The 20,192-nt window shown below is 36.5% G+C and overlaps 1 protein-coding gene across 2 annotated transcripts; it reads right to left on the reverse strand.

Moving 5' to 3' along the window:
- Positions 1 to 4,943: 4,943 nt before the first annotated feature.
- LOC139148356 (casein kinase II subunit alpha) lies at positions 4,944 to 19,753 on the reverse strand. 2 transcript variants are annotated; one of them, XM_070719759.1, is made up of 12 exons: positions 19,186 to 19,753; positions 14,650 to 14,761; positions 13,488 to 13,589; positions 12,864 to 12,914; positions 12,401 to 12,460; positions 11,348 to 11,431; positions 9,508 to 9,618; positions 9,110 to 9,211; positions 8,332 to 8,432; positions 7,383 to 7,531; positions 6,873 to 6,944; positions 4,944 to 6,493 (listed from the first exon to the last, which is right to left on the reverse strand). In XM_070719759.1, exons 1-12 carry the CDS (start codon positions 19,275 to 19,277, stop codon positions 6,366 to 6,368), a joined length of 1,164 nt encoding a protein of 387 aa, XP_070575860.1. In that variant the 5' UTR covers positions 19,278 to 19,753; the 3' UTR covers positions 4,944 to 6,365. The 2 variants fall into 2 exon arrangements, with proteins under 2 accessions (XP_070575860.1, XP_070575861.1); XM_070719760.1 differs by lacking the exon at positions 11,348 to 11,431 and adding an exon at positions 11,498 to 11,581.
- Between the last annotated feature and the right edge of the window lie 439 nt (positions 19,754 to 20,192).

Below are 20,192 nucleotides of genomic sequence, written 5' to 3' on the forward strand. Positions count from 1 at the left end.
CCTAGCACTTATGATATAAGCATGCACTACATAGGTCTACTTTACACCTCAGTACACTCAATGTTTTCCTTCCCTTTTCTGACCCAAGAAATCATATTTCAGGATTTCACTTGCAATATCTCAATGGCATAGGCACTATCTATAGGGGATTATTTGACTGGTGTCTCGCCATGTATTCCACACAAAATAAATGCAATGATCCTTTTATTCACCATATCGTAATATTGAACAAACTTGGTAGAGTCGATGTGTGGAGTTGCCCTCACTTTCCCTTATATGAACTGTTTTTTACAAATTGTATGGTCATTTTTGGATGTTGAATATCAAGTTGTGACTCAAACACTGATCATGCAAAAAATGTAAAACATATCAGTGTTCAATGACATTTTCAAGCAGTTTTACCGAGTGCAAAATAAACTTAAACTCCTGTCAAATTGCACCATTTAACAAATCAATTTCTCAAAATTTCCAATATGAGAGGAGGAACCCCCTCTCGTGCTCTCCCCCTTGGGGTATTCTAACAGTTTCACTTAGTAAAAAAATTAAAAAACACCTCTCAGATTGCACCAGACTGCACCATTGCACACATCAATATCTTAAAAATTTCCATGCAAGATAGGGGAAAGCCCCTGTGACACTTTCCCCCTAAGCCTCTCGTGTGTTCTCCCCCTGTACTTTCAAATTCTGCCCGGTCAGATATCCTAGTGAAAACCCTGTCATAATACCTATCCAAATTAAACAATATACTTCATGGTTAGATACTGCGTGAGCTTTTATATCTTTATTTTATTGTGACTTTGAATTTCATTTTTAAGGGTTCACCGTTTTTGAACCATCATGAGATAACATAGTCTAGCAGGGTACATCAGGCTTTGAAAGGTCTTTACTGTTGCTCAGGCAGTATTTTGTAAATTTTACAATTACATGTATTGGTATTTAACTTTTCTAAGTGGGGGGATCAGTCAAAATTTCAGAGTTAGAGAGGGAGGATACTCAAATTCATCATGGTTGGCGAGGGGGGGGGTCACTCGAAATTTCGGAGTTTCAGGCTGTAAATAATGACGACTCCCTTATATACAACGCATTACAAACTTGATGACCAATAAAAAAAATTGCACTGCTACCCCATTTGGAAAAAAAAAATTGATGACATTAGAAAGAAAAATTGCTGTAACTCTGACAGGAAAGAAAAAATTTGCTCCCATACCCACTTCCTCCATACCCCCCAGAAATCAAATGGTTCTCCCCTAATGCAATGCGCATTGTCTCTGAACCACACAGCGTAAGCCTACACGCAGTGCCTCCACACGTATTTATATTTTTATTTATTTATTAGCCGTGTTCACAATAATGACATTGGCTCAGAAAGAAAGAGAAGGGGAAGAAAATGTATAACACTGAAAAGTTTTCAGATTAACTTCATTCACATTAGCTCAAAAGTAATTAAACTTTCTGACTGAAAATCTGTAACAATTCATTCATGTATTTTGCAACAACATGAACAATGCAACTGTCACAGTCCCTCCATACGTACACACGTACGTGTGTACGTATGGAGGGACTGTGGCCTACATTACGGTTCATCGTTGCTGCGAATCTGTAGCCTCTGCCACTCGGGTAGGTTGGTCATTGGACAGCAGCACACACGTCAAGAACACGTCAAGGAGTGGCAGGGCTCGTTTTCGCAGCACGGTACATCCTTGCAGCGCAGTCGAATAGGCAGCCGGCCCACCTCCCCTCCCCTACCCGACGATTCTGTACGATTGTGAAGGATTGCAGCTTTACCTTAGGTCTTTCGGATGCGATCGATTATTTCCTAATCGTATTACGTGTAAATACTTAATTTTGTGTTTCGTTTCAACCGATTAGGCTAATGACTGCAGTGATATCGCAATTCAAATACACAGAATGGCATATTTTATTTCATCTTTTTTAACTTATACCATACTGCACCCCCTTCCGGTATGTGTTTAGGAATATAGTGTAAAAATTCAATTTTTTTTTTTGAAAATCGCAAATTTTATTTTCCCTCATCACACAGCGGATGGCATCCAGTTTGAAGTTTAAATATCGGGTAAATGTTAAGTAATTTGTTCCTGTTGTACCAATTTGCACGGTGATCCCGATCTTTATTCTTGATTTTGACAGAAAAAGGTTGAAAGTTTCATTGAGGAAAGTGTTGAGCGAAAGTTTAGGCCGAAGTCTTTCACTTTCGAGGCGCCAAAGAAGGTTTCTCTCCCAACGTACACTCACTCTCTGCCTACGTTGGGAGAAAGTTGCACCGGGTCGAAAAGGCCCAGTGATAGTGTCCTTGTAGTGTTTCTCACGACATCTACAACAACAACAACACAATAGTAATGTTCGTAGAATTTTATTGGTCAACAACAACAATGACACGACTATTGTAAATAACAAGAGCAACAATACAAAAACAACAACGACCAGATTTCTGGGTTCCCTGTCCTGCAGTAGATTAATATTACGTTTGTAACCTAATACTGAAAGTGTGCCATCCCCACAATAGTTTGTCTAGGCCTATAAGCTTATGTATGCAAGGCAAACACGTTTTCCCGGGATTGCTACAAACAATAACTGCGAAACAATTGATCTAAAATGCTGTTAAAATGATTTTCTTGTGCCTCCTCTATAGCAAATGACACGATCACGCGATCACACCAATGAATTGTGAGCCTCATGAAATGGGCAATATTGAACGGGATCATCAGTTGAAAAGCATTGAGAAAAGTCTTTCCTTCCATTGTCTATGTCTTCACAGCCGAACTGGACATGAATAGTCTATAATTATGATTTTCATAATTCTTAAAAATAATAAATCGTAATTAGGAAACATTGATATCACTAAAACCGAGTAAGTATTTCATCCAGGTTGAACTTCCTTGATGCGGAGCGACACTCGATAAAATCGCTGTACGTGTATGAGTTGTGTATGACATAGGCGGCCGATTCTTGTTCAAGACCACTGCCACCGTAGACGGGCATCTCCAGAGACCACTAAATGCTGGTCTACTACCCAAGGATACATCTCTGCAAATTTTTTTTGCAGCCTTTCCACAAGCATTTTTCCCTTCCCTTCTGCAGAGACAATTTTTCCAGCATTTGGCTGGCGATAATGTTTTTTCCCGAAAATCCTCAAGCCCCCTCAGAAATCACAAGGCCACCCCTTACTGTCACTATCAGATGTACGAGCCCCTTACTTTTAAAGTGTTCTCTCTCAACCCGTGCGCTCCACTATTCTAGACTTCAGAAGCAGTATGTAGGCCTATACCTTAGGACTCAACGGTAAAATTCTGATGGTCGATGAGATGATATATCTCTGATTTCGTGAAGGGAAACATTGAGGACATGTCAGGCGGGGCGGGCATCTACTACATGGTGACCACAGATGACCCTCCCTGATCTAGCCCTGGGCATGGCAGGGCTGCATGTTACTGGCTACGCCTCCCACCACAGAAAGCACATAACCCAGGGGTGGGAGGTGTAGCTGGTAACATACAACCCTGCCGTGCAGAGCTATCCCTTAGTCCTGCTTTTCTGTTCATAATGTGGTTACGGACATTGGTGCCCTCTACTATACTGCTATAGGCGTTCGCCTTAATAAGCTCCTGTGGTATAACAGGCGCATGATGATCCACGTTTTGCATCAGCCCTCAGCCGTGTTGCGAAGTTCAAGTTATTATCAGCTAAATCTTCACTATAAATTGGAAAATCGCACCAAATACAGCATTATAATAATGTCCATCTCAGGTGATGGCTGTTAAGTTCCATAAGTGTTTCAGTTGTGAGGTGGAGGCTGAATTTATTCTACCACTTTTACTGAATTTCTGCACATCTTTAGAGCAGAACCTGTTTGTTGACAATATTTGCATTGCAAAATGTTATTAACTCAGCAATCTAGTACAAAACTTAATTCCGATCCATTTGCTTTTATGGGCAATGGTAGCCCTACGAGTATACGAGCATGTCCAGCTTTGGCTACACTGCCTCCCATCTCCCAATTTGGGAGGTGGCGTAGCCAAAGCTGGACACACTCACCATACTCATAGTGCTAGGGCAATGGCTACTACACCCAGATCTCACTGCAGAGAGGCCGAAGGCATAGATCCTATATAGCATAACAATGGCATTCATTGCCAACGTCACTGTGGTAATTCTTGGGGAACCAATTCATATTCTAACTGGTCAAACAGGAGAAAAAAAATATGAAGATCTCAGATGTGCTTGACTGTTCTCACCTGGTGAGACAGTTTCATTGCAAAGGAGTAGATCCTTGTTGATGAGTTTATAACCCAGACACTCCAAGGCAAAAAATTCCAGATTGCCGTTTTGTATGACATATCATTCCATTTTAATGTCAAAAGGATTACTTCATTGAGAAAGTGAGAGAAAGTGTATCTTCTGACACTCTTAACAGCTAGGAGAGTCTTCAGTATCAGCATATCTTCTGCATTTCACACCGTACAAGTCACTGGTAATATTAGATAGGTGGTTACCAAGCCTCTTGTCACTGATAACCTGTACATCCACAGCTACCAACGTCCATTTTATTGACAGTAGACATGTGCTTGCCATCACCATATTCAATTTTGTCAAAAGTATGCTCAGTATAGCATTTGATTAAGTTGCAGATTCAAATTATCTTGCAAAATGTCTATTTTAGTTGATAGGTCAATGTAAATCAACAGCCTGAAAATTTTGTGAATTTGCACTTCTTGCAATTTTGCAGCTTGCACACATACAAAAACAATGTTAAACAACATTAAACTTGGTTAAAAAAGGAATACAATTATTAAAGCAAGAACTACTGAAAATCAAATGCATTGCAACAGCAAAAACATCCCACTTGCTGAAAGTGATAGGTGTGTGCTGGCATTCTTCAGATAGATCAATGCATGAATAAGCTGAATGAGCAAGCAAGGCAGAGCTGATGAGAAAAGATTATTTTATTTATGGTTGCTAATTTTAAAACAAAAAAATAGCATGTTGCTGCTGCATTATTTCTCTGGATAACAATACAAATACCAGAAGCAAGATTCTCTTTTCATCTCTAAATACGTTGAATAACTGAATATCATGAACACGAGGAGCAGACAGATTCAACAACAAAATTAATTTTTCATCTCTATGGAAGGTACAGCATGTCAACATATCCACTGGCTTACACAGTTTATGAGACCAATGCTGGCATACTGTACTAGAAACTACATAATTACATTGGCAAGGCAACTACTTTCTGTTCAAGTTTAAAGATACAATGTATAAATCAGTGACAAAAACAAGTCTTTCTCTTTGCCAAAATTAAGTTTTCTTTTATATGTTGTTGTGAGGCAGGACACTATAAAAATGGTACTACAAAAAAGGTTAATGCAAACACCTCATTTACAAAAGAAATGCCACTTTTTGTCTTTACGGGAAGTGAACTGTATGTAAAAAGAGAATTGTCGTCTGAGTTTTATCGTATCCCAGAGAGAAATAAAGTTAACAATACCATAGCTGTATAGGTTCCACTGTAAAAAAAGGAAAAATATTGGAACATCACAAACTTCATTCATTGGTATTGGACAAAGATATTCCAATGTAGCTATGGTAACAACAACATTTTTTTAATTTTTTGGTCTTCTTCCAAAAGGATATTCAGTAAGGTATACCTAGAAATGTCATAAGTGGTGAGATACAAATTTTGTAATCACTGAAAGACAACATGATACCACCAACACATGACATCACTATCTGAAAACCTAGGAGTTTCTTTCCATTTACAGTACATATTATTTCCACCTATCGTTTTCGACACTGTGATAACTGTAACAGTTACAGTTATCAACATAAAATGAAGTGTAACCAAAATAAAAACAACTGGACGTAAAGAATGTACAAGCGGAACATATCAGTGTTCTTTTGAAAATTTTTATATACATAGCACTCCTGGGATGTTTACAGATAATGTTTCATTTTGAATCGGCTTATTTGATCTGCAATGACATCAAATCATACAGCTATTCTCTTTCTCTCTGCTTCAAAATTATTGAAGTTTTTTCACAGTATTTCAGATAAGACACCTGATACTTCTGGCAAACACAAGTCTAAATTGTTTACACAGACTGCTGTTCATGTTCAGAAAGGGAGGGATTACTTGACGCAGCTCTCTGCACATTTTCTGGAGATACAACATAGTGACTCAGATATACTGTGTCTTGCCTGAGACACTGTGTTGTATCAGAATGACCACACACCACTACGCTGATTCAAGCTGGTATCACCACACATTAGTAGCAGAACCACCACACAGATTTATGCTATTTGTTTTCCTTGCTTCTGCCTGTGCTTCTTCCTGTCTACAGGTTCATTCATGGTACAACTGCAGCTGTTGTAGAGGGTGGGACTGGGGAGGCTGGCTGGGGAGCTGGTGATGACATGACTGGCGAAGCTGACACAACACCGCCCAAGGAATTTGGAGCTAAACTACTATTGGCACCTACACGATTTGGGAAAAAAGACAGACACAGTTGGTGCATGTTTTGTTTAAAGCCTTGAAAGAGGCTGACACAAACACTGTTGGAATAGGAAATTTGGTTGACTGGTTTAAAGAATTCTAATCACTGGTTTTTGAATTCGACACATAAACTGGATCATGTTAGGGTGATTATGACACTTACATTATAAAAAACTTGACAACAAAATGGGAAACTGTAAACCAGAACACTAGCCAGTCATGGTGAAGTAACTTGTTTTCACAACAAGCGATGCAGATACGTAATGGCAAGTTCAGCTTTTTAAAACAGTGGGAGCTGGCCTTGGCACATCCGATGAACAGACTGCAGGTTGGCATGAGTGAAAAGATGCTGGTACTGTACCTGTCATTGGTGTTGGAGAGTTCCCTGTTAGACTTGATGCCATACGACCCTGCTGCTCTTTCACAATTGGATCTATACGGTAACCAAGCAGAAAAAAATACAATACATGAAAACATGGAATGACAGCAATGGATGGTTGATTCAATGTCAAAATCACTGCAGATTTCAGTCGTGTTGGTGAAAAATATTTTACACAATCTTAAAGACTTAATGTGCGAATTCCTAACACTGTCTGGTCACAGAAACAGTATTTAGTTAACAATAGCTTATACACACAAACAAAATCCATGTTTGTCTTTTCAAAACATAATTACTCGACAGTGATTATTACAAGCAGAACTTACAGAGTGCTGAACATTTTCCTATTATTTTGTTCATGCACCTACTGGTTATTAGATATTTTTCACACTCCACAACATCCTGCACAAGCTAAATTATGGAAAAGTTGTGGATGATGCTTATAAAACACACTGAGGAACTTCTGATAAAGTTGAATGAAGAATAACTTACAAAAGTACGGATGCTCCATGGACTCTCTTGCTGTCAACCTTTCTTGATGATCATACCGCAAGAGCTTATCCAAGAAATCTAATGCTTCAGGGCTGACCAGGTGTTGGTTTTCACTGTGTACAAACCTCTCCCATCGCTTTTTTGAATGCCTGAAAAATGGATCAAAGAAAGTACAGAAAAAAAAAGAATTATCAAGTTTGTAAAGTTGCAGAGAAATGATATAATTATCAACTTTGTAAAATTGCAGCGAAATAATTATAAATTTTATAAAGTTACAGCGAAATAATTTAAATTATCAACTTTAGAATTGCAGTGAAATGATTTCAATCATCTAAGAGCATATATTAGTACTGTATACGATGTTGAATGTCATCACTAAAACTCAGAGAAAAAAACAAATTCACAGTCATGGAAACCACTGGCTACATTCTTCATGATAAATTATGCAAACTTTCAGTGTTTGAAAACCTTAAAACTTTCACAATTATACAGTCAAATACACTTTTGGTTTGTAACACACAATGAAGTACCATCTATGAGGATTCTTTCTAAGCAGCAGAACTGCATACTCTACAACACAACATATTAACCCTTTTCCTGCCAAGTCCATATTTCACCAACAGGTCAAGATGGTTAAAATGAATGAAACACAAAATATTCCATTTGGTGTATTTTAACATAATACAGTACATTTGAAAGCTGTTGAAAACATAAATACTATAAACTTGTAAAGATGCTATAACAGACCAAGCCAAGTGGCTGAAAATACATCATGTTTTGGCACAATACTGCTTTTTACTGATTTGGCTGATGGGGAAGTGATACTGTCCGGCAGGAAAAGGGTTAAAACTGGCAGAACATAATTCTTTTGAAAGCAATATCAATACTGACTGCTCAGAAAGCCATTAGAATGATGAAAATCTATGATAGCATGAGAATATTTTCTTACCTTCCTAGGATATCATTAAATCTTGGATCAAGTTCTATTTGGTATTTTTCAATGTAATCATAGAGTTCATCAGTTCCTAATACTCTTGCAATACGGACCAACTGAAATACAATGAGCAAGATGTATCACACATGTATTTTGATGTCTACTTGCTTCACTCGAAATATACTGATTTGGAACATTGAACACTCAAATGGAAATAAATTCTTGTGGAACACTGGGACAACAGAAGTATTTTTTCATTTCAAGGTAAGATTTATCTATCTGGGAATGTAATCTACAAAATACTTGGCACCAAGTGTTTATACTGACACTGTGTATATCAAATATAACAATCAAGTTCTTAACAGAACTAAAAACTTGCCATTCCAAACATAAACTTTATGACTTTCAACTTCTTTCAACCGTTTTTTTAACAGACAACTAAAACTTGCAAACCAATTACAGAACCAAACAGAATAACACAGTTTCTAAATGAAATGACAGATCCACATCCCAAAAAATATTTGCGTGCCAATATTCAAAAGAATTTTGGAAAGAAAGTAAATAGAATGTCATTTGGAATCGCAATTTTAAGGTAAAGGACAACAACAACAATAAAGGCCATAGGCAACATACTACAGCAATGAACACAACAGACAATCACTTGTTCACATGCCTGTTGAAAGTAGCAAATTTCATGGCATATGCTACTGACAACAAGTCACCTACACTCAGTACCACGGTGGTGAAACTGGGTTTAAAATGATGAGAATATATTTCAATTTGGCAAACTTACCTGATCATAGTTGTCATGGCCGTGAAAGAAGGGTTCTTTTCTGAAAATCATACTAGCTAACATACAACCTAAACTCCACATATCCAAGGAATAGTCATACAACTGGAAAATAAAACAAAGAAAACTTGTCTTTCAGAAGGCATTTTCTTTTTTGCTTATGTACTATGGCATAGCATGAGCCCCATGACAAAAGCCCAAGCCATACGGCCCGGCCCAACCAGGGCTAAAATTACTGCAGCTACAGAAATGTCATTTTCAGTGATAAAGTTGTTACAATGTGTTGAGATACTCAGTATCTATGGCAATTGACCATATGACAGACACTCAAATTTGTTGTTCATATCCTGCTGGAAAATGCACAACTTAGCATAAAATGAATGCATTGAAGTATGGTTTACCTGATAGTCTACTAGAAGTTCAGGTCCTTTAAAATACCTTGAAGCTACTCTCACATTGTACTCTTGCCCTGGGTGGTAGAATTCTGCCAAACCCCAGTCTATGAGTCTCAACTGAAAATATTGATAAAGAGTGAAACATGTCAGAAATATTGACAGATTTGTGATATTTGATTTGCATATGATAAGCACTCCTTATGTCTGTTACTGCATGCTGTTTGAAGTGGAATTATCAGCAGTCACTTCATGTAAAGCACAATGAGTAAAGCAAGTTCATTAGATGACAATATGATAACAAATATGAGAAGAATAGAAATCCCAACACCATTTTCAGCCATTTTTTGTTAGTCTAACCCAGAGATTAATGGACAGCATGACTGCAACAGTTCATTGACATTTCAAGCAAATTTCAAGGAATGTCGGGATTTCTCAAAATTCACATTTTGTGTAGTGTGGCAGGTCTGCCGTCTTAAAATACATGTAACAGAATATTGAACTTCCTAATTTTGAACTGGGATTACTAGAGTGATACAGATCACAAGACACAAAGGAAAGTTAATGAAAGCCAAAGGCCAACAGAAACAGTAAAGTTTACTATGTGATGTAACAGATTATAATTTTGCTAGGCAGTTGATGTTATCGTCAGTCTAAAGACATTTTCATAAATATCAAACGAATACAACCTGTACAAGAGGAACATCTCCACAAAACTGAACAGTGATACTGTGAATTGACTAGCTATGGGGCAGTCTTCACAGAGATATTTTCACATTTGAAAAGCACTGACACAAATCATTAACTGAACAGACACACGTCACTTATCACTGTCAAGTCACTGTTACTGATTATGATTTCATGAAAGGTATACACTACCCAAGGCATGAGTAGTGCAGTGTAAGCCAACGCTACTGACTTGCATGTAGAAATGCAAGAAAATTGTGTGTTATATTGTCATTTCCTTGAAACTTGCACATAAGACTTACAATAAGCCATTTTGAAAAATATGCAAAGGGGTGTCCCATGCTGTATTTCAAGATATAAAGTGACATGATTTTTTTCTTTCTAAATAAGCTAACCTGCACGAAATGTCGACTAAGAATGTTCTTTTTTGTACTTTGATAAATACATCAATGTGTATCTTCATTGCTTGGCCAGCAAACCCACTTATATTGGTACCGGTATATTAATCCCATCTTAGTAAATTGTGAAGAAACATTTTTAAAATCTAGAAGGTAAAGAAGTGGCAAAGAATGCTTAAGTCGGTATCAGCTCCCTATAATCTTTCAGGGCTGAAATTATTTGTCAGGAATGTGAGTTGCATAAACTCAAGAGAGTATGGTTTATTTCTGTATGACATATCTAAAAAGATGGGAACAAGGTTTTTCTCATATTTTTGTTTACTTACTGTACCTACACCATAAGCAATTACAAAGAAAATGACAATATTTTTACTGTTATGTATTTATCCACCTTGCCATGACATTTTCAGCATCATCGCATGAATCTTATCTTAGAAACTTATAAACACACCAATCAATTTTCACAAAATTAAGGAGTTGACAATGATAAAGCTGGGTAACTTTCTTAACACAGTGAAAGTTGCGAATTCTATAATCTGTGAATTCACAGGTATGAATACGATGTACAGCAAGCCCTCCCCATTGACCCACGCCTTTATTTTTGTGTGCAATAATGAAAATGAGATGGAAAAAGGTTCAGAGATACGAAGGTGCTTGACAGAAATGTAAGGAATTTAAAAAAAGAAAGATTTGAAGGTGAGAGATATGGCAGATGAAAATTAGATATGAGGTTGAACACCATGGCCAGCCATATATCCTCGTACCTTCCTGTTTTCATGGTCAATCATAACGTTGTGAGGTTTTACATCCCTGTGCATGATACCATTACTATGACAGTAATCCAGGGCCTGAAAATACATAAAATGTCAGACTGTTTTAGTTATTTACAAAGTAGATCACGTGTAGCAGCGTACCTTTCTGTTTTCATGGTCTATCATAACATTTTGAGGTTTTACATCTCTGTGGGTAATACCCATGCTATGACAGTAATCCAACGCCTGAAAGTAAAAAATAAACAGCACAAATTATGTGAAATAAATATACTTGGGTCTTTGCAATCTCATCTGGATGTACACACCAAGTGTTAGGGAGAAAGTGCAAAAGGGGAGTTACAAACAAGTGCCTGAGAATATTCCAATGTCTAGAAATGGACAATGCATACAGCACATTTGCACACCACAGCAGGTAAACAGAAGTGGATAGAGCTGAGGCTGTCTGCGTCTACCAATTTTTGTTTTCACCATTCAGCATGTGAAGAGTGACACGGCGTTGAATGCTGATAGCTTTATTATGATAAGAATGTATAAAGGACTACTACAGCTAAGCTGGAATATCAAAGGCATTTGCCTTGATGCTGGTTCTTGGACCATCAAACATTGGTAAAATTTGTTCATCCCTGGTTAGGCTAAATGATTGTCTGGTCCAATCACAATGCAGGTTACAGATCACTTCAAGTAAGCACACGCCTGCCGTTAAAAGATGTACCAAAAATAAAGTACAAATAAGAAGCTGCATGCAAAATCATGCAGTGGTTTAAACTGAGTGAGAGTCTGTTACACCATTTTTGGTCAACTTCTGATGGAATAGATTTCAAGTTAATAACTGTGCATCCATGCTTGACGACAGCAGTACGTTCAACCTACAGAAAAAAATTTTCCTTGCAGAGAAACAGAGAATACTGGTAACATTAAAGAGTATGTTTCAAAGTTGACATTCCAATAAACATGGCAAGTAATTTAGCAGCATTCTCAACAGATAAGCTAGTTCAACAATCACTCAATACCAAGGTTAAAATGATTTGTAAGAAATCTACTGACCTTTAACAGTTCAAACATGTAGTATCGTATATCATAATCTGTGAGAGTCTGATACAACTGCTGTAAAAGCAAAAAGAAAGAACAAGTTTACAGCAACACTAGGGCAGAAAACTGTACTTTCATTTTTCTTCATGTAAAATAAAACTGTTATATTGTGACATTATAATTTAAAAACACGGTTATTAATTCTCATTGATGGGTATGATAAGTTGATAAACATGAAAATATCTCAACTTTTGGCAATTCTTTTATTAATTTTTCAGTGCCGTTTTCTACTCACTGGTTCATGGACAAACTTTTCCATAGGTGCAATCATATTTTGGAAAAAATAAATTTTGTAGAGAAATAGGTAATGACTATTTAATTACCTGTAAAACAAATCTCTAGTGTCGTAATGTCACAGCTTACATGAAGTCTAAAGCACTATTCTTTGCACAATACAAAGCACTTTCCTTAAACTTACCTTGAAGTCTGTGTTGTTTACATACTCAAATATTAAAGCTGGCGTGCGCGACTGTAGATTACAAATAAAAATATATGATTAGAATATCGTGTTTTGCATCCCAAGACCTGCAAAGACTCTTTCCCTTATTAAAGATGTTCAGTGTTTAATGGCAAACAAATGAACTGGTGGTAATTTTTAGCATACATGATGTATCTACCAAATTGATGATTATTGAGAGTTAGAACTCATATATTTGATAGTACCGGTATATGACGATAAAGTGTTTGTTTTGTCATTACAGCAGTGAACAGGGAGCAATTTGGTAAAGCTACAGGAAATCACGTGAGTTCCCACCCTTAGCAGCCATCATCACAATTTGAACAGTAATAGAAGTGTCAGTATAATATAATGATGTCTAGAAACTCAAAGACTAGGTTCCTTAATGTTAGCATGACTATATCAGCATTTCACACCTTAACTCCATACCATTGGCTTAATTGGTTAAGTGCATCCTTAAACAGAAAACCACCGACTTGACAGCATTACCACTTTGCCTCCAAAGATGCAGCACGACAGAGATGTACAATGCTACTACCAGTTAAATGTTTGACATTTTGCAATTCCTGTATTGCAGTTACTCACCACAGGATCCTTAACAATTGCTAACAGTGTTATGATGTTTGTTCCTCCTCGTAAATTCTCTAAAATTTTTATTTCTCTTTTAATTTTCTTCTTTTTCACAGGCTGAATCATGAAAGAGAAAATAGTGATGATAATCAGTTTATGATTGTTTGACTATGAAGGTGATGTTAATTCTCCTTCCAGAAAAGAATTCCATACAGCTGAAATGTACACAATTCCTGTAAATATCTTGGAAAATAGAGGCGGCTGGCATTGGATACTTTGTTAAATATAATTTTATAGCATTTTGTTTTATCTGTCACGAGCAAACTGATTAAATTTGGAAAAATCATGCATTTTTTTCAGTGAAAAATCAAGGTCAGCCATTTTAAAATAGGGTGGGTGGCTTACATTTTTGCTTAACCTCAGCATAATTCAATTGCTTTGACCTGACGACTATATAATATTTTTTGAGAGAAACATAACGGCAAAATATTTAACAAGATTTAACCTGACAAAAAGAGTGCTAAAGCTAAGTTACAATCATGAACTTGGCAATAAAAATTGAAACAATTGGATGTCCCACCTGCAGGAAAAAATTCAGAGATTATCATTTTCACATACATAAATTTTAATTTCTTTCTATTCTGGAAGGGTGCACTACAAATGATTCTCAACACAACTTTGGCAATAGTCTAGTTTTTTGCAATATTGTATATTGAGAATGTCAAACTTATGTTCTGCATCATTTTCAGTACTTGTTGGGCAAGGCAACATCTTTCAATAGGACCTGGCCTCATACCTAACTTCAGAAAAAATTAATAACAGACCGATTTAATAGATAAGGAGAAGAAAAGTCATGTTTGAAATGAAATTACAGCAAATCGACATTAGTGTGCATTGGAAACTAAAATCAACATGCTCTACTCAGCACTGAATTCTACATTCTATGCACTAATCATAAAGAACCAATGTCTACTTTACAGAGAAGACTGCAAAAGTTGACTATCTCCGTTGCTTGTACCGGTATCAATTACTGAAAACTGAGATTACAGCTTTCTTGTAGGTAATGGTTGTATGTACTGGTAACGGCATATCACCCTCTGAAAAGTGCTTTAGTTCATCAAATGTGACACAAAACATGGACTTAATGATAAAGAAATAGAAAATGTTCTAATCTTACCTTTAAAATTTTAATGACACATTTTTCATTATTTGTTATGTTGATTGCTTCAAACACTTCACTATATTTTCCTCTGCCGAGTTTTCTAACAATTTGATAATCATCTTGTTGCCTGTAAAATATAGAAAAAGGCTCAGCACTATGTGGAAGCAATGATAATGAATATTAATCTTTACATTACACCCTGTGCCTCGATGCAGACTCAAAAATGTTATTCATCAGGTCATAGACTAACAACACTATATCTTGTATGAAAAGCATAAGGCACTTTAAATAAAATTCTTTGTTTGCCATCATCAGCATGCTGGTAGGTTTTCAGAGAAAATTAAGAAAACAACCACAATGTATTACAAATAAAAGTATTTTTCCAAAAGAAACCAAATAGAAAATGAGCTGATGTTAATACACTTGTGTTTTTTGTCCGTTTTTTTTTTTTTTTTTCTTTGCCTGGCTGGCTGGTAGGGTTTTTCACATTGAACACAAATCTTGAATAATTTCATTCATTTGGGTCAAGTTACAGTGCACTGAACATTATCATCTTTTAGACTGTATGTGGCCCAACACATTTACATTACCAAATTTAACCTGACCCCATTTTCTGAGCGTTTAACATGGCTACAACAGTCATTATCTAAAACACACAAAATCATAATTGTGGACAGTAGGGAAAAGGTCTGTCACTTTTTTTGTACCAGGTAGAAAGAAAAACAAGACCATAAGAAGATCTGGTGTCTAGGAACAAACTATAGAAATTCTCTTTTATTAAGGAGAGGTGAACAGTACTGATAAGGTACAAGTACTAATTTTGGTGATTAAAAGGTTTCCGAGTTTCGTTTACATGGCTATAAAATTACTGATTGGCTAAACATGAGTGGTGACACACACACTATGAGCCAACATTCGAATAAGGGTCAATAAAACTGAGATCATGATAGTGACATAAGTTCCATTGTTATCCTTTGATGATGTCTTTGCATAATGTTACAGCCGCAGAAGCTTTAAATTAGCAATCCAAAGGAGGTAAATGTAGAGAGTGTGAGAATGTCATTCAGAACTCAATTTTAAGACAATTCCATGCACATTAAAATCAATTATTTTATGCTTAATGTTAAAAGACATGTATCTTCAAAACAGGTAGTTGAAAAGTCACTGGGTAAAGACAGGAAGTTACGATTGCTTTATTCAATACCAAACTTGATGCATAAACTATTCTCGCAAAGAGATCTGGGGCTCTTTTTCCCTTAAATTGTTTTTGTTTTTTCAGAATTATTTCGACCACACCCTCAAGGAATTAAATTATAGAAAAGGCTTTTCACATATTCAAAACATAGAATACTGTATACGTCAAAATTTTAACATAGATAGTGTACTCCATACATAGAGTATGTACCCAATATATTACAGTATCCAAATTTGTCCAAAATCTGTTTTATAACACATACATTTTGACCTGCATAAAAACTTTAAAGAATGCACCTTTCATTGTTCATTTGCATAGTTATGCACATTTATGTCACTGTATTTCAAATAGGCTGCTATATCAAATATCAATTAAATTTTCAATTATCTTTCGACAGTTACATTGCTTCTGTGTGAACCATAAAAAATACCTTCAAGGCAAAGTTGCTATGTTTTTAGCATTCATTTTGCTAATAATAAATGAAACACTAGTTTCAAAAATTAAGCTTGATGGTCATTTCATTTCAAGAAAATATCTTTGCAGCTATTGCTCACAACCTGCTAATATTACTGACATGATTTCTGATATACCACGTAACAAGTCAATAAACTATTAATGTGTCCTTCATTTTCATCTACAAGTAGAGGAAGCATGACAGTGAATGATTTGAACAACGTTTGACTTTATCATCCATAGCACCTAAATTCTATCAAAGTTATCTGTCGCCTTCTGCAAAGCCACCACCAATTTCTACTGTGAAGGTACTAACTATACAAGTCAAAACCTGTGGAAAGTTGTCAACTCTAATCCTACGGAGCAGATTGAAGGAAGGGAAGCCAAATTAGGCAACACAAGTGGCACTAAAATATCATTTTACCATTCATTTGACATGTGAGATGATGTGTAACACTTGCAGTTATATGATAATCGTTATCCTAACCTTTGGCAGTTGAATAATATTATCATTTTTCAGGTTATAGAATTTCTTGGAAGACGTTCATTAATCAAAGCCCAAATCCACTGATAACATTTACATTACTAGTCTACAATATTCAGAAGTGAAACTAAAGTTACACTTTTCTTTTTTTTAGTATGGCAGTTAAGATTTAAATATCCACAAAATATATATAAAATATCTAACTATTAATTGCTACAAAAATTGCAACATATAAAGTGCATGTTTTCAGAGGATTAGTCTAGAGTCAAGGGGTGGAAAAATCACAGGGTTCTTTTGTCCATACTACCGGTACACGGTAGCTACTCTCAGAAAGATACACTTCCTCCAATCCTCTCTACTCCACTGTCTCTCTCGTTGATTCAAACAAAAACTTTTGAAATTCTGCCACCTACTTATGAGATCAGCTGAGACCAAACTTTATCTGGTTACCTTGATCTCTGTAGTATACTTTTCCAGGATTACATTCTCATACACATCACTTGACACTTAAGGTAGCTAAATACCTTTTAGCCACTTTCAGATTTTTATTTTTTTCTCAATTGAACACGTCCCAAACCCCAATAAATTATACATTTTCTGAAAGCCCTGATATAGAGCTATCCGACCAAGCACAGTACACGGTCATTATTTGCATAAGAGTCACGTGACAAGCGTTTTGCTGAACCTTCCAAAAACCGGTTTTTCCCGCCTTATGCGAACACCCTGCAAGATTTCCGGTTGGAATTTCATCATTGACAAGCCTTGACAATATCCTTCAAAACCGTGTCTGCGATTTTTTCCCGGAGGCTCCATTCAAATTATATGGCGTGATAATTAAAATTCCTTGAAAAGCACCTTCATCTAACACCTTTAAGAGCGCATTAAAAAAAAACAAAGGCATATAAAGAAAATCCCAGACACGGTTTTGAAGGATATTGTCAAGGCTTGTCAATGAAGAAATTCCAACCGGAAATCTTGCAGCGAGTTCGCATAAGGCGGGAAAAACCGGGTTTTGGAAGGTTCAGCAAAACGCTTGTCACGTGACTCTTATGCAAATAATGACCGTGTACTGTGCTCGGTCGGATAGCTCTATATCAGGGCTTTCAGAAAATGTATAATTTATTGGGATTTGGGTCGTGTTCAATTGAGAAAAAAATAAAAATCTGAAAGTGTCTAAAAGGTATGTAGCTACCTTAAGACTGCCACTGAATTACAGCTATCAATATAATCTCTTCGATTGCAGAAAATTAGTTTCAGTATCTATGGTAATACTGTTCCCTAGCAACATACAAAAAGTAAACAGCAAACATGGGGCATTTGCTTGCACATGAAACCAAACAGTTGACCCCACTTCCCTCCCTCTCCCCTGTAAAACAAACCAGATGCACACTGAGAAGGAATATTAACAGCCCGATTTATGAGAATCATTACACTGTAGACAAGTGGATAACCTAATAATGTATTTAAAAACATCAGCAAAATAATACCAGGGAAGGATTTTTGAAATAATGCTGTAGGCCATTTGAGGTCAACAACCTAAAGTTAATGACCTTGACTAAGTAAATGGTAGCAGTGTTAGACAACATCCTATACATATTTGACAAGGTAGTCATTGCCTTGGTTTGAGGAACTTTTTTATACATGGCAGTAAGCCAGTTAAAACCATTTCAAGTGTAGTACCACCATGCTGATAATATAGACGGACAGCATGATAATCTGGTTACAGTGGTTAGAGCACACATATGTAGGTGATATGGTTACATGAAACATGCTATGTTAACATGTTGAGGTATATTATGTGTATGTCATCTGTAAATGATGCATTGTGACATGGGTGTGTGTTATATGTGTGTATGTATGTGTATATATGTATGTAGATATATAAACACACACACACACACACACACACACACACACACACACACATATATATATATATATATATATATATATATATATATATATATATATTCTGAAATTGTAAGACTAACCATTCATAAATTTCGATCGAAAAAATTATTCCTATATTAAATCATGACATAAACATCTGTGAAATGCATAGGACCATTCTCCCTATAGTTCATTTACTATATATGGCATGTTTTATAATTACCAAGGAAACGTCTGCATCATGCTTGCTACTGTCAAACTGACATATTTATTAAAACTATGGTGTGCTTAAAATACTAGCTATTCAAAACTCACCCCTGTGTGAATGGTTCGGACACAAAATATGCAGGTACACGTTATTACATGCGCTCACAAGTTTTGCCATGTGCGTCACGAACGTCAAACTTCGCAAGGGCTACATTTAAAGGAGTGGTTCACCAGATATGAACATTAAAAATTGTTGCACTCGTACCAAGGAAAACCGTGGCCAAAAGGGTAACAAGTAATTTTGTTTGCACCATATCCTTACCCCCATTCTACTACATGTGATTCGTAGTCCCAATATTCTCTTGGTCTATGAGTATTCACATCAGCATACACTCGGGCTCGACTCATCGCCATCTTTGCACACCCTTCTTTAGTATGACTGGCCTTGACCGGTATTCGTAAACTCAGTCCTGTATACCCGTACGAGGACCACACTCGGCTGAGCAGCCTCTTCGGTGACCGTGATAGTACACACTTTAAAAGCACGATGATGTGTTTATACGAAATATCTTCAATACATGACGATATCAGGTCCTCTTGAGCCCAAATATCGAAGAAACAATGCAGAAAGGCAAGGCTCACGAATATGTTGTGCGAGCTTTCGGGTTTGGTGAGCGCGTCCCCACATACGTTTCCCTAATGCATCTTCATTTTACCATTTAACATATTCCACAGAATGGTAACGCTACGTAGCCTTCTTGTAGAAACGGAAGGAGATCCAGAAAATTGAGAATTATTACGCCTATATTCTTCGTAAAATTTCTTTTACAAGATGGCGGTTTTGCCGTGTCGCGGTAGCGAGTTGCCGATGAAAACGAGGCTCTGAAATTGTCTAGGCGACAGTTTCAATGCGTGGTGCCCCCTATACGAGCAAATGAGTTCACGAGGTAGTCTCTGTTACCCAGACTGCTCTGGATCGGAAGAGAGCCTCCGTGCGTTTGAACCTCATTCGCTTTCGTTAATAAAACTGATTCGACTCATTTGTCATTATACATGCTGCTTTTCGCTAACAACGGATATGTGTTTCACATGTCTATGTCATATCCATTTGGTTTGTGCGATTTAAGACTGAAAGTCTGATTTTTTTTTTATTAGAAACTTTTAGGACATCTATCATCAGGTGTAGGTTGAAAGTTAAATACTTACACTTTTGACACTTGTCCAGTCTTTCTCGGATTTGACATTCTCTGGTGGATGAGTTCACAAAGAAAGTTCTGATTTACAGCAAACATTAGATAAAGTACAAAACTGAAGTACGGATGAATATAA

This window comes from Ptychodera flava, chromosome 13 (assembly GCF_041260155.1).
Source record: "Ptychodera flava strain L36383 chromosome 13, AS_Pfla_20210202, whole genome shotgun sequence".
Classification (NCBI taxonomy): Eukaryota; Metazoa; Hemichordata; class Enteropneusta; family Ptychoderidae; genus Ptychodera; species Ptychodera flava.